Below are 16,176 nucleotides of genomic sequence, written 5' to 3'. Positions count from 1 at the left end.
TGCAACAAAGCAGGTTTTTTTCCTTTTATTAACTTTATGTAAGCCTGAGATCAGGTTATCATAAACAATATGCTTAATTGGTCCATAAGCAAGGATTTGCCTTGTTTTTGCAAACTAATGTGAGATAGAGGTTCACTTATCAGTCATCCTGTCCTAACTTCTTCTTCTTTAATTAAGAAGTAAATAAGAGTCATGAGACACCACTCTAGTGCAAACTGCTGAGGAAGACTGCTTCCTGGAGATATTTATTATGCATGCAAAATGAATTTAACAAATGAATAAAATGCAAATAGATGAGGCGAACACAAAAACACGCTTTCTGGAAAGGCACTGAAAGCTGACCTTTTTAAGTGAATATATTGCAATTAAAAATTCTGGTGCTGGTTATGAATAAAAAGTCTTGTTTAAAAGTTTCTACAGGACACACATTGGACTTTGAAAAGTGCTTAAAAGTTTAAAGCAAAACAGGGTAGTGCAAGGTGTGAATAGATTTGAAACCCTTTGGAGAAACAGGCAGACAGTGCGTGTTACTTAAAATGGTGTTTGACTGGACTCTTTCAGTAAGGGCACAAGTTTATGAAAAATATCCTGTAAAGTTCCTGTAAACTTTTGATGAAATAGCTGTGCAATACTGACACTGTCTATTAACTTAGATTAGTTTGCAATTAGTATATCTGTAATAATGAGTAGATGATGTTTTGCAAGTGCATATGGAAAATACTAGAAAATAAAAGTGCACCAGCAAAATATGTGGGTATTCCTATAGTAATCAGTGCAGACAATAAAAAGGGAGGGCAGCAAAGCACTCCAGAAACAAGAGCATGTTGCCAGGGCCTGACATAGCTGGGAATCTGCACTGAGGAAACCAAATATCTAGGAGATGGATGATGTTTTGGATGCATGGGCTGAGCTCTGTGGCTTCAAGTGAAGTGCCATTTCTGTACTTCTAAGTCATTCAAGTAACTTAAAAAACCCAAGCTCTTTTAGTATTTCCTTTTGCCATCAATAGTGCTACCCCAGTCCTTATATTTCATTTAAGAACAGTATTTATTGGGAATTTTTAATGTTCTAGTTTCCTCTAATCTCCTTTCTAGTGCAAACTGAAAAAGCAGTCCTGAGAAAGTCTGCTAGAAGACCTTTTTTCCTATGTTTTTAGAGAAGATAATATGCTAAAGGCTGAGGTAAAGCTTTGTGCTATGGAGGTCACAAAAAAACTGGAATTGATCTCTCCAAGTTTCTAATTCTATAATTTCAATCTATATCAGAAAGTTGTGGTTCTGAATCCCTTCTCTAGAGTGCTGTTGAAGAAGGTTAAGGGCCTATTTTTAGGACAATTTGATGTAGTTGTTTAGAGGAGAGAAACTCCTGTGATATTGAAATCATCAGTTGACCACTCCCACAGAAGCAAGTTCAAGAATTCTTACTGAATTAAACCAGAAGTTCAGTATTCCCATCTTTATGTAAAGTCTATGGGAGAGCTCTGATTCTATGAATATTTATCATCCATGGTTCAGGTTAGTCCCTAATCAGAGCATCAGCACATGTTTTCTGGGGTGAACTGTCAGTGCTGCTCCTTTAACTGCAGGAATGGTTCTTAAAGCCTCACAGACTACAAGTGACTGAATGTATTTCCATTTTCAACATGAACTTTTTGTAATAGTTATTTTTAAAAAATTAAGACTTGTCTTGACTCAGCTGTAGCTTTTGTTGCTCCTGAGGTTAACAAAAGAATGATCCTTTACCTGTGCATTTTTTGTCAACTTCAATTTTCATTTTAATCATATGGATTATAAATAGATCAGAACATTATTTTGCATTTAATATCAGGAGGTGGGAATGTTGGGGCCTCTTTTTGAGGTTTAGATGAGATTTGTCAGAAAGTGATAAAGGAATGTAATACTGACAAAAAAGGATTCTAAATCTAACTTAAGGGTCATATTTCATAAGGAGCCAGCAGTGACAACCAAGGGAAATATTTTATCTTCATCTCCATGTTGAAATGGTTCCTCTGTTTCAGGGAAACTCTTGAAACAGAAAATGGCTACAGAAGCAGGTGAAAGATTGTGTTTGCTCTGTGAAAAATAAGATAAAGTAAACATTCTTCATCATTTGCTGGTGTTTGTTTTCTCCCTTTAACAACACTGTCCTCATGGTTAATTTAGCAATGTACAGATTGTGCTAAAATAAATTGCCTACCTTTGCTGCAGAATCTTAGTTCTACATCTATGTCAGGTATAGTCATGATGCAGTCCAGGGGCAGGCTGTTGAAATAATTATTTTTTAAAAATGGAGATACTTCAATCCCTCTGCTGTGTTCCAGAGGCAGGTTAAATATATACTCTATATACTTATTTGTGTTGGGTAAAAGACTTGATGTGCTTTATCTCTGGACTGTGGTAACTGCCTGAGTTGGTTTTATGTGAATTCTCCTACAGTGGATACAAGTGATCACACCAGTCAGATGGTAATTCAGCCTTGTTTCTTTGGTCACCTCTTTATATTGGAGCTCTTGGTCATTCCCTGTTGAAGAGCTCCTGGCTTGCCCCTAAGTTACACATATTTGTTGTATTATTTCAATTGATTTTGTTCTTCCAAATCTTATGCATGTTCTGATCTTATCCTCCAAAATGTTAGTATTTCCTATTTTTATGTTGTGATGGCCAAGGCACTGATTAGGTTTTCAGAAAAAAGATCTGATAAGCTCTCAGTTGTTCAAGCTTTGTATCTATAAACAGCCCTTTGTTGTTACTTAGCCAGATATTTTGCTAATGACCATCTTCTCACCTTCCACTAATAAATTAAGCAGCCATTATATCAAATACTGAACACCAGATAAATGAGAGAGAAATTTTCTAGAAATTTTCTGCCAAATGAAGTGCAGGATATTGTGTTAACAGAAATTATAAACTGTAAATTTAGTCTAGTATCTGTGGCAGAACTATAGTGTCATAGTCTTGTGTTCTGCTGTATTCAAAACTTGTTTGAAGCGTCTTTTATGCTACTGGCCAAAGACTATCTTACTGATTTGTTCTCCAGCTGAGGTTTTGGTATTTTTCTTACAAACAAATTCTACATTTGCTGTTCTCAAATAGTAGCAGTAGGTATTTGGTCATTTCAATGGCCTGTTAATCTCTATAATTAAAAATAGAGATTTGCCATTTGCTTCCACATCAGCTGAGAGGACTTTATATAAGCTGATTTGTCATTACTCATCTGTGGTCATGTATCTATCTTGTCTTTGTTCCAAGGGGTTGTGCTGCTGACGTGCATTAATGTTGAAGTGAAAAGTTCAGCCAGTATCCATCTCTAGCAGTAGTCACTGTTCTGTTTGTAATCACTCCCCACCCTTTTACATATCCAGATCTTCAGTTTCTGATTTATTTTCCTATGGTTTATCAGGGGTCTCTTTTTTAAAATTGGCAGTCCAGTTCTAGAGCACTAATGTTTAGAGTCATATTTAACACAAAACTCTGACCACAAATACTAAACACTTAATAAGACCAATTCATCTAAAGTCTGTTGTTATTTATAAAAGTCAAGTGTAAAATCCAGAGTATTGCCCTTATGCACAGCAAATTTGTTTATAGACTGACTATATGACTGTTCCTCAGCATTTATAAGCAGATGGACTTTATGCCAATTTTTTCCATATACACTTTCACCTTAATGCACACTAAGTCCTATTTCTTGTTCCCTTCTTCTGTTCTGTTTCCTACAACTGGTCAAAAATTATGAAAAGCTGAGGTATCTTGATATTAAGGTTCCCTGCTCATCTCAAATAAGCCTTTATTTGTTCATTGCATCATATTTTTTTTTTGTCTGTGCCTCAGCTTGCTTGGGGCTCTCCAGCAGTGTAAGAAGCAATAATAATGTTCTTTGGAAGAAGAAAAAATATTTTTGTCTTTATCATTAAAAGTGACCAAAACCTGTTGACTAACACTGGTCTAAATTATGGGACCTGCAAGAGGACAAGTATTTCTGTAATCTCCCAAAAACTCACCCATTTTCAAAACAGACTAAACCAAATCTGCAGTAGAATATTAGTGTAAAATCCAAATTAAAACAAATGGGGCTTGTAGTTAACATGTCAATTAATGATTAAGAATTCTTTTGCCTTTTCAACCCTGTTTAATACCTATAGTGAATCTGGCTCTTGGCTAAGGCTAATCAAAGCAAATTGCCAATTTTTTTGCTTGTGTGCACACATATGCTCTCTCTTAATTGCTTGGGGCTTACTTGAAAAGACACAAGGAGGAAGAAAATTACTTGTTCCAGGTGAAACTCCTGTCCTCGTGTACAATGAAAGATATCTAAAAGAGGAATAATGATTATGTATTTTATTTCTGCTGACAGGAATGTTGGAAATAAGTTTTTTTTCATTTTGAAACTTCTGGCAGTTTTTATCTTTGTTTCTGGTTTGTGTCTACAAGTAGTATAGCAGGTAGTATAAAAATAGGCAAATAGGAGATGGTAATATGCAAAGTACAGCAGAAAGAACTGTGGGGGAAATACTGAAATTTCTGTTGAATTTTATTTATGAATTTTAATGAAGGCTCACTGAAAATGCAGTTCTTTGTCCAGTTCCCATTTAATCATCTGACAACTTTGATTAAGACGCAGTGCTGTGATCAGACCTAATGTGAATTTTACTTTGAGAAGTTAAAAATCCCATCACTGTGTTCTACAGCTTCCTTAATACATGTGCCTTTATAATGTGTATTTTGGTATCCCAAAAATAGGGTGGGTTTTGGCAGTTGCAGTAATTAGCAGGTAGAGCAGCAGACTCAGCAAAAAAGAAGTGGAAGACTGCATAAACATTCATGAAGTATTGAAGGATTTTTGTCTTTTTTAATAAACTGCCAACTCTTAACTTTTAATGAGGATCGAACAATATTGTTTTTCTACACATAAAATATTCGAACATATTAACTAGTTCTGTGCTTTGCAGTCACATTCATTAAATGTTTCAGACCAACTTGATGTGTATTAGTTTGGACAAAGTGTATTCACAGACCTTTGATTTTGAAAATAAATTTAATACAAGGACAACAGCAAATCAATGAATAAGCATGTGTAGGATAAGAAGCACAAAGCAAAATAATTATATTGTACAGTTTAAACAAAATTTTGGCTTTGTATGTGAGTGTGAATCGAGAGAAGCTAATTTACTTATTTATTTTGCAGGAGCATAGTTGTTCAAGACTTTTAGATGGAATGTAATTAAAACTGGTATTTCAGAGTCTTTTGCTGGTTACTGCACTTGCACTGCTCCCTTTCATCTTACTCTGGGGAGAATTTTATGTATGTGTTCTATAGTATATATAATGGTTTAAGTTACATTGATGTATAATTTAAGTTCATCATGTACTTATACTGATGATCACCATGTAGAAATTTGAACCAAGTGCTGTTTTAGGATTGGCATGCTCTTTTATCAGCTCTGGATTTAGTCTAATAAACCTAAATGTAATAGAGAACCAGGACAAAATAGCTTATTCATTAATAAGCTGCTTTTAAACTTGAACATTTGAGAGCTTGAATGTGCATTTAACCTCCTACACTTTGTGTGAGTCAGAAGTTTTCTACCATAATGTAATTTTTTTGCATAAAGTAATGATCTTCCCACTCTGTGATGGGGAAATTTATATTAACTTGAAGTCTGAGAGATGTGAATAAAATGTCCACCTACCTGCTGAGTCTAGCCTATATTTTAGTTCTGGGTTATAACATAGATACGAGAACAGAAAGAGACATTCATCAATAGTTTTGTAACATTGCAGTTCTTTGACCTCTATTTCTCATGCTGCTGAATGCTGCTATCAACTGTTATTAGCAGATTGAAATGCAAAGGAATTTTAAGGCTGAAATATATAAAAAGAAGTAATTTTTCTACTCAGATTTCTGTAATGCACCATAAAGTCCAGCAATTTAAAGGCTGCAGGTTGGCTTGGCTATGAAAAAAAGTAGAAGAAAAAATTTAGCAGAAGTGAAATTCAGCTTTTAAGAAATTTTACACTGCATGATTCTTCCCTCTTTGTTCTTGAATATTACTTGAACATCATCCATGGTTTGAGGTTAGATGTGTAGTATATGGCATACATTGTATAGGTAATTTTTTTTCCAAGGATTTAGTGAATCATGAGGTTGGGAGGCAGCATATAAAATATTCACCGTGCTACGATATTGAACTTCCTGCCATTCAGTGTCATCAGATTTTCCATGTGCATTGATTAAATCAAAAAGAGATGACCTGTTTCCACTTCAGAAAAGTCTTAAAATATTTTAGCAGTGAAGCAGCAGTCATTCACCAGCAGCTGTCTATCTACAAGCTGAAGATGTCATCAATAATGCAGAAGATAACATCTCCAAGTTGAAAGAACAGTAGGATTGGCATCAATTTTGCTTAATAGAGCATCATACACCAACTAGACAGTGATACCTGAAGCACTGACAGCATCCATTACCTTAAAATGTGTATGTCTCTTACTCGGAAGCGTTATGTAAACTTGACAACATTTCTACTTTTTTTTTTCTTTCTCAAGTGTCTGATTTCAGTTGCACTGAGATTAATATGATTTTTCTACTCTTCTCAGAGGGTGATGAGACAGGAGTGATGGACAGTCTGCTGGAGGCCTTGCAGTCAGGAGCAGCGTTCAGAGATCGCAGGAAACGAACGCCAAGACCACAAGGTAAGAGGATGCTTTCTGTAAACTTTTAGTTATAAACCAAGTGGGCTAAAGTTGCTTTGCAAAGTTTTACCTACAGTTTTCACTGAAACCCATGGGGCTGCTGTTGGGCATTGAGCTACTGTGAAAACTCAGCGTGCCCTTTGTGATCGTGGATTGTTAACTTGTAGCTCTGTCTTCAGGCAACTGTGTGCTCTAAGGTATGACAAGCACTCCTGTTGTGATTGAAATGGTAATTAAATACTACTGCACAAAGTATGTTTGTCTTAATTTTTCAAACTGTAAGTATAATTAATTTGTTGTTGGTGGTGCCATGAAAAATATCAGCTTCTTAACGAATTCTTAAAAAAATCGGGTGTTTAGCTGATCATCATTTTCAAGCCCTGGTCTTAGATATGTTCTGGTTTGGTAGGAAGTTACAGTATTTTTAGTCTTAAAAGTAAAATTACATTAAGATAGCTTTACTTTCCTGTGGAAGACAATTGTATTGTACTGAATTTAGTTTGGTTTACTGAGCAATTGCTTCTTCCTGCAAAGTTGATTTTGAGAAAATTTGAGAGGAAGTTAAGCAATTGCAGAATTTCCTCTGTTCACTTCTCTGCTTATGATATGCCAGTGGCACACAGTTTGTGAAATGCATTTTGTCTACACTTACTTTTCACCAAAGCTCATGGTAGTATACAGTCTTTTGCAATTTTTCTTTTAAAATATGTCTTACAGTAAAAAAATACAGTCTTAAAAATCTACACTTGAAGTTATTTGGCATAAAATCAAAAGCTTGTGTTGTATATGTGTTTCCAAATGTTTGGCAAAAGGGAGTTATCTTATAAATAAGCTGTGTTTATCCATCTAATCCTGAGTGAGCTGGGGTTAGATTCCTGTTGGCTGATGATTTTTTTTTTTTTTAGAGGAACAGAAGAGTAAAGGCAAAATCTCCTACCCTCTTTAGGTAGCCAAGATAGTGCATAATTATTTTTAATTTGCCATATGCATGATCTTATGAAAAAAAAAAAAAGGAAAAAAAAGCTACTTAATTTGTTCATACTAAGAAGTGAATTCTGCTACAGTTCCAATATAATTCTTAATTCAGAGCTTGTTTCTGCTCTCAGATCAGACGTGAAACAACTCCTCGATCAAAATATGGTTTTTTCCATATCTTGAGAAATATCATTGTGAGAGATGGTTTGTCTGTGCTGGGACGTGAGGAGAGATTTGTCACCAAGTGGTGAAAGAGAAAAGCTTCCCAGGGACCAGAGGAGATTGCACAAAATCTGCTGCAGCTGAGAAAACCAAGAAGATGATTGAACCTGAGTCCAAAACTATTGACTCCTGCAAGGATAGGGGACAGAGCTAATTAAAAATCCCTTTCATTACCCTTCTGGTTTATGTAGTTACTTTGACTTCTGTGTTTGAAATTTCATTGATATTCAGTTGATATTCCAGTGGGGTCTGACTTTCAATTTTAAGGAGCTGATTGACTTTGGGGAATTTACTGTGAGAGAAGGATGAGGTCATCCATTTCCCAGCTCTGGCCACCCGTAAGTCTCCTATAAGTGAAGAAGACCATTATGTAAAATTTTCAAGAGTAGCCTAAAATTTAGCAAAGAGGCAATAAATGTGTGTCCTAGTCAAGTATCTGATTTAAATTTTTATATAAATCTTCTCATGTGCTTTAGGCACATACATGACTTCTAATCAGTAACTTGTTTACATACCAGAAGATGTTTGAAAATGTGGCTTTTCTTCAGATTTCTAAGCAGCGAACTATAGCATTAAACAGCAGGGACCATTTTTACAAATTTCCACATCTCTCCTTCCAAAATGGAAGGATCAATGACAGTTTCCTCATTGTGCCATCAGTAGAGTCTGAATATTCAACAGAGTTTCATCCAGTGAGATTTTAGTAAACAGCTCACTCCAAACCTCCTTGGGTTCAATAGAAGAAAGAAAAAGCAAATAAAAGCTATGGAAAGAAGAGGATGGGGGATTTCTGGGCTTGCTGGGTCACATGGTTGCAAATGGTATGGTACTGACTATAAGTAGTGCACAAGGTAGGAGTTTTCTGTAAGTTATTGAGAGCTTTCAACACTCCCTCTGTGGTCAGCCTGAATTCAGAGCACACATGGGGGCGAAAATAAGAGAAAAGAAAGGTGCTGCTGTTTCCAAAGTTACACTTGTCCAGTAATATTTTGAGCTTTAACTTGTCTTGGTTTAGCCATCATAGTCTGAGAAGAAAAATTCTTGTTTTCTGCCTGTTTGGACACTGATCTAATTTTTCTGTGTCAGCTATGGCTAGTAGTTTAGATATGATCAAAAACAACTTCTGCTTGCTTAATTTGGAAGTTTTGTTCATTACTTGGTAACAGGTGGCCCCCACAGAAAGACAAAAAATCCCAATCAAACAAACCCCAAAACCCTAAAAACACCCCACAAACAAGAAAACTACCCCCAAAAATTAAAATTTGGCTTTTGTTGTGTTTTCTTCCAGTGTTGTCACTAAGTAGATTTCAAGGAGCAAACTGTAGTACCACTCCTAATGGCATTTTTTATCAGTTTAGGTCAAAAACCATGACCTTCCAGAAAAACTCCTTGTGCAATGGCATATTTTCCCTGCTAGCTTTAGGTGAGTGGGTTGGACCTAGGAGGGATTAATTAATTTGAATAACAGAGCTCCAAGTACTATAGATTGACAACTAGTCCAGAAGAATGTCATTCTACCAGACACCTGCTCAATTAGCCTGTTTTACAGAGGTCAGTGCTGGACCTTATAGAATATATTTGTGCCATGTCTTTAAAATGTTTTAATATTCAGAGACTGACTGGGTGAGAGGTGGAGACAGGGAGTGGTGCTCTGTTCATGTGGACTGGCCACACTGCACAGGGGGGACTACTCAATGTTACAGTTTTCCTGCTGGGTAAAAAAAAAAAGAAATGGTTAATTTGGAAAAATAAATCTCCTCTGAAATATGTTCAGCTGCATTATGTTTGTTTGCGAAGCCTGTAAATGAAAAACTACACTTTATTGAGTTGCATTACAACCATGGACTTTTCCAGTAAAAGTTGTTTTGTTATCAGGTCGTGGAAGTAAAAATAAAAATATTCCTGTCCCCCTCCCCCAGTTTTTCATTTCATTGTACTCCTGTGCATTCTTTCTCATGTAGATTTTTCAATGTGCTCAAAGTTTGTGTGGTTTCTCTCTCCTAAACTTATTCCTGTATCTTTATTATTTCTAGCTACTAGAGAGATTGTCCTTTCAGTAGATTGCTTTGCTTATAGAGGCTCTACAATAATAATTAGAAATAAATTTCTAGAAGTGTTTCCTTTTCTTCCAAAAATATACTTGGGTTTTGCAAGTTTGCCAATATTGGCATAATAAAGAACAGTATTAGGTGGCATTTATCACAGGGTATCTCTTTAAAATGTGCATCCAGCATTACTGTTGCACAATTATCCCTGCCCTTTTCTCTGGCCTTGGGATATGGAATTATTAAAAGAAGACCAATTCAGGAATATTTTCTCTCTAAATTAGTTTAAACAAATTTCTGCATGGAGCTAACTATTCTGTTAGGGTTCTTTCTGTTAAGCTTCTAAGTTTTTTGCCATGGAATTTAATTTCTTTAAGCAATGTTAATAACTAGTGCCCTCTCCCATATATCCAAACTATCACAACCACAGTGATACCATGTACAATGATTTCTGCAGGTTTTCATTACTGAGAATGCTTTTAAAAAGTAGATACATATTACAGTGAAGTTCATCAGAATTCTAATAAAAAGGTTATATTTTTATAGACAGGGCTATTCTTAAAATGAAGGCTTTCTCATCTACCTTGCTAAACTAATTTTACCTTTGCCTTGGTTATATTAAATAAAATCTTTAGAGTTAGTTAGGTTTCTAAGTGCACAATCCTTGTTTTCTAAACCACATTCACATATAAATGTTCAAAGAGTTTCTGCTTTACTGAAAGCATTGTGAGTCATTTTGTGACAGTTGTGTAAATAAGTTGATTTTTCACACTACCTCTGAATTGATGAGAATATTATCAGTGTTAAAATGCAAAAATGTGGTAGGTGCACTTGATTTGTGCTCAGTTAAAATGGTGTGAGTGACCTTGTTTGCTGTCTTTCAGATTAACAGTGTCATCACCTTTAGCATTAAGTATCTGTTATGAAGTTAGAAATATCCATAATGGACTATAAAAATGTTAGACTCAAGTTTAAAAATCAGTATGTATGTTAAAGTATTTCTTCATCTTTTCAGATATTTTTGCTTTGAGAAGCTGAGTATTTAAAAGCATGTTGGCTACTTCAGTTGTGCAGTGAAGGGGTTTTGCTTACAGTCAAGTATTGTGGACTAATGAGACTTACACATGTGATCCCAAGTGCTTCAAAATTACCACATCTCTAATAGCAAGAGCTAAACAAGGATCACCAATAATAAACTTACTCATTTTGCCATCACAGCATTATTGTGAGATTTAAGTTTGCTTTTATTTCTAAATATAAATATGGGTACCATTCAAATCAAGTTTCAGCAAATTACCTTGGTCCAGAGAGCTCCATAAACAGTCCCAAAGCTATTTAAAAATAGGTATTTGTGGTATAATCTATTTTTACTGTGTATGCATTTTGGCTTATGGTTTTTGTAATTAAAGGAGTAGTGTTAGATAATATATTTTTGGTAGCTCAGCATGAAAGAAACAGCTGTAGAATGTGGAGGTTTTGCTTGACACTGGAAGGTGTCTCTCCCCATGACAGGGGGGATTGGAACTAGATGATTTTTAAGGTCTCTTTCAACCCAAACCATTCTATGATTCTGTGACATTCCAGAGGAATTCCACTTACAGGCAGGATGAAGGAGAAGTGGTAAAAAAAGAACTAAAATAAACTTTAGCCTCCAACCTGCTTAGACTGGATTCTCCAGGTTTTTCAATGGACAACACCTCTGAGCATGCAAGGAATGAAGAGGCTCTGGAAACACCTCATGAGCCAATAACAGGATGAACATAAAGACAGAAATTCAAGAATTCCATGCATTTGCATAATTGCTTTCACCTCTATTGGTTTGTTGCCCTTCTCTGAAGCAAGTGCTGAAGATTGACTAGTTGTCTTTAAAATTGATTTTCTGAACTTGGTATGCTGGAGATTGTTCACATGTTGACACAGAGCATGTAAAGTGTTTATGAATGTTTAGTAAACAAGACAGATAAGTGAGATTGAGAACTCTGGACTTTATATATATTGCTGCTGCTTTGTCTGACAAATTCTAAGTTTTTATTTGCAATTTAATTTTTTTTTCCAAGACTTTCCAAGAATTTTACTTGACTAAATGAAAATATGCCATTAAATGACAAAACCATATGCACATTCTGGAAAAAAAAATAAGTTGGTGCTAGGTAAATGTGACTATCTACCTCTGAGTTTGTCATTCATCTAAAGCTTTTAATAACTTACATAAGCTAAAGAGAGTTATGTACCCCTTGCTTTTATTAGCTCAAGTGCTTCAAAATGCATTTTAGCATTTCAGTGTAGTATGAAAAGTTTTCCTTGTAAGTTCTTCCAGAACAGTGTTATGTAGAATTGTACACTGAAATTATCAAAACATTTTTCAAGTTTTAGCATTTTAAAAAATCAACCCTGGTGTTACTTTGGTCATCAAATTGTCCTAATGTCCAAAAATAGAAAGTTCTAAATTTTGTGCACATTTTGTGTACATTGTCCATTAATGATGATAAGAATTACATGGAAGTACTGAGGATTGTTCTGCAGCCTCATGGCATTTGGAAGGTACATCGTGTAACATCTGACCATGTGCCAGGTGCTTCAGACCTTGAAACTGAGTGTTGTATTTATTTATTTAGAGTTGGTTTTGTTTCATCACAGGACCCTGCAGGTACCCAGGGCAGCTGTAGAGGTCATACAGATTATCTATTATGGAGTTTCTTTTTCTGAGAAGAGTTGACTTGGCACAGTTTCTTTTGAACCTACTAAAATGCCTTAGAATTCCAAAAACCTTTTTGAATATCCTATGCTGTGAAATGGAGTTTTGGAAATAAAACCAAGGTTTTCTGAGAATCAGGGAATTCTTCATCAGTCTCTGGAAAAGACTAATCCAGGAGGAGGCTGCCAAGGACACCTGGTAGAATTTTGTATGAGTTGGAAGTCACCCACCATTCTGAATTTATTTATTTTTTAATTCACACTGAATCTGAAAACTGTTCTATTTTAATGAGGTATGTCCTGCTAGATGGTAAGGCCTACCTTTCCAGAGATTGATAGCTGAGTTTGGGCTGCATCTTTATGCAGTAGCTGAAGTTAGAGAAACTTCTTTTGCACGCAGAGAAAGGATATTCATGCATTAATTTACCAACTACATGAGTAGTAATGAACGATATGCAAGGCTAACTTAATTTGCATTTGGCCATTTGAATTTTCTTTGTCAGTGCTGACACTGTTATCATGCAATTATTGAGAAACACTTCTATTGGAAAAATTTTCTCCCACAGTACTGTTTACTGAGGTAAAGCACATTGGCTTTAATATTTTAATATATATACATAATGAATGGAAAGGAAAGAGATGAAAATCACTGTTGCAGTGTATGACTTGGCAGAGGATTAATTTAGCTGACATTAGGTCCAAATGGTTATTTTGTAGATAGGGAGGCTTTCTCTTCCATCGTGTTCTGGGCACACAGTGTAGAATTGACAGTCCTCTGACCTCAGCACGGAGAGACCATCCCAGGGTTCTTGTGAAGGGTTGTCATCTGAACTGTAAGAACTTAATTAGTTTCCTTCCTGCAAAGACAATATTTACCCTCTGGGTTATGATGTAACAGAGCAAATCATGAAAATTCTAATTTTCCTATTGCATTAGCAGGAGAAAATAAGATTCTCTGTTCAACACACCCAAAGTAATAGTGTTTAGTTACAAAGTACTGATATCATCTTAGCAGTAGATACATATTAATGGTAAGGCAGTTATGTGCCTGTAATTTCATGTGTTTGTGAGAAGCCAGAATCTTGGTTGGTGTATGTTGCATTAACTCATTTTACTTTCCTGATGTTTTTAGTTTAATAATCTGTGACAGGATAAATTAAAGACCTAAGACAGGTAGAGGCCAGCACTCCCTGTTGGAGAAAGTGGCTAAAAAAATTTCTAAAAGTAAAAGAAAAGCTCTGCAATGAGAAATTAATTAAGAAGACACTGCACAGTGTAACCTGCTAACATTACTTTTTATATTTTTATTTTTAATACTCTTCTTTCTATTTACTTTTGCATTTTAAGTTCATGATTCTAAAAAAAAACAAAACTTAAAAAGTCAAGGTGACTTGCAGGTGCTTTACCATCTTTGTCTTAAACACTTTCTGCAGCAACTTGTTTGTGTGCTTTTACAGTTCTTTATATGAAGTGCTTTTGCCCTGAAATCAGTCTTATTTTTCTACTGCAGTCGGATCTCAATGTTTTAAATTTCTTGCCTGGGGGCGAGTTTGTTAACAGCAGCCTAATGGATTCCTGCCCCACCCCTCCATGTTTTATTTTGCAGTCGAACAAGGGGGAAAATTGATGGTATTAGTCTGTATTTATTGTGTTGTCTTTCTGCAAATCTGAAAGCTCTGTACAGAAGTGGGCACTGCTCCCCCTTCCACCCGTTAACAGCTGAGAAAACCAGTGCCACAGTTCTGCCCTCTTTCAGAACCAACAATGATGCTGAAAAGGCAATCTTGCCCTGGCAGTTCTTTTTATTTTACAACTGTAATAAATTCAGTGATTCAGTTTTGCTTTGTGGCTGGCCCAAACCTTTATTTGACTCCAGAGGGTCTGTCCTTCATGCCCCAAGCTGTACCTAAGTCCAGACAGCGTAAGTGCAGGCAGGAGTGTGTGAGCAGCCAGCCAGGCTGAGGCCAGGCAGTGACCAGTGAGTTTGCTGAACACTCTTCAGATCTGGCTGAGGCACAGCTGATCCCAACCCACTGGGGATCTTTGGAGACTCTGAAACACTCCACTAACTGTGTTGGCTTCTGAGTGACCTGCAGTGTAGCAAAAGCAAGTCCATCTGTCTGCAGAAGACCCAATAGAAATTTATTTCATTTTCCTTTCTGAAGGAGTAAAAAAAAAAAAGGGCATTCAGTGGTGTCCTTTTTAATTTCTCTTCTAGGAATCCTGAAGTTTGCTCATAAGTCTTCTCAGAGCTTAGTGTGAAATGATGCATTGTAATTACAGTGGGACTAGAAAAATGTCTCTGCAGTATTCCTAGTTTAATGCATTTTGTATACAGAAATACCTGGAAAGAGAAAAGTTGAAATAGTCAAACCAGATAGAAGTGTGTTGTTCTCAGCTCTCCAGGGTAACATTCAAACTATGACTCGTGTTGAGGGACAGATTTTTTTAACTAGGACAAGGGGTAATGGTTTGAAACTAAAAGAGGGTGGATTCAGGGTTATAAACACTTGTCTGTCAATATTTTATTCCATTCACTAACTCCTGTAATTCTCATTTAGCTTATTTTTTACAGAAGAACGTTTCTAGACAAACATGAGTAATTTCTGATGGAAATACACTGTAAGTTTTACACTGGTCAAATTTCAATATTCCTATTAAGATTTTCATGCAAAAGAGCAATTTCTAATGTATTTTTAGTATACTGTGGTGAATGATTGCAAATACAAGATCAAAGAATGGAAGTCAATGATGAGCAACAGAAAATATTATGAAACATAAAAATTCCCTGTGAAAAGTAGAATAGTTTAGCTGAGGAAGGAAACTAGCCTTAATTAGAGTTATAGATAAGATTTTATATGATCTGTGTTATTTTTTCTATGCTTAAACTTCTGCTGTTATTATGATGTTCATTAGAGGCATGCTACCCAAAACCATAGTTTGATCTTCAGAGCCTATTACAAGTGGAAAATTTTACCAATTTTGTGGTATAGATTTTGTAATATCAGCTCGTCCTGTGTTCGATTACTTTTATGCTTGTAGGAATCTTGGAGGAGATAATTTTAGGAAGGTATTTTGTGTATTGGCAGGTTGTTGGCTGGTTTTACACTATGTTTTTTTGCATCTTTCTGCGAAGGATCTCTGGTCACTTATTCATAATATATTGGCCTTAAAAGACTGCAGGTCTGACTTTGCATGGCAATGCACTTTGTCAGGTTACATTTCCCACTGTCGTGCTGCAGGCAATTTTCAATTTCAGGAACCATAGTGAGACCTGGTCAATCATCATTTTAAACACAATTTCATGTTGGTATCTCCATTACATTCCTGAAATTGCAGCACAGGTGGTTCATCTAATTATTGCACCTTATTGCCTCAATGTAATGTAGCTGAGCTGTTACATTTGTAATGTATGTAGTTCCAAAATTGCTCTCACATCCTAAAAACTACCCATGCTGGTTAATTATAGGACATTGGTATTACTAGATTGCTTCAGTTTGAATGCTATTATATTTTAAAGAGTGCTACAATTAGGGTGAAGTTATTTTTCA

The 16,176-nt window shown here is 35.7% G+C and overlaps 1 protein-coding gene across 6 annotated transcripts in view; it reads left to right on the top strand.

Moving 5' to 3' along the window:
- The window catches only part of DIAPH2 (diaphanous related formin 2), a 199,630-nt gene that overhangs the window by 134,567 nt on the left and 48,887 nt on the right, over positions 1–16,176 (top strand). For 5 of the 6 annotated variants that reach the window (XM_051788472.1, XM_051788455.1, XM_051788466.1 and 2 more), the window contains one exon: positions 6,594–6,689. In XM_051788472.1, the coding sequence (XP_051644432.1) occupies positions 6,594–6,689 (96 nt within the window). Of the gene's footprint in view, positions 1–6,593; positions 6,690–7,795; positions 15,027–16,176 lie in introns of those variants that run through there. The other variant, XM_051788484.1, reaches the window with a different exon arrangement.

Source organism: Manacus candei, unplaced genomic scaffold (genome assembly GCF_025592945.1).
Source record: "Manacus candei isolate 608988 ecotype Guabito, Panama unplaced genomic scaffold, ASM2559294v1 h1tg000003l, whole genome shotgun sequence".
In the NCBI taxonomy this organism is placed as follows: Eukaryota; Metazoa; Chordata; class Aves; order Passeriformes; family Pipridae; genus Manacus; species Manacus candei.
Note: the sequence above shows the minus strand (reverse complement) of the source record. Positions and strands in the feature narration are given on the sequence as shown.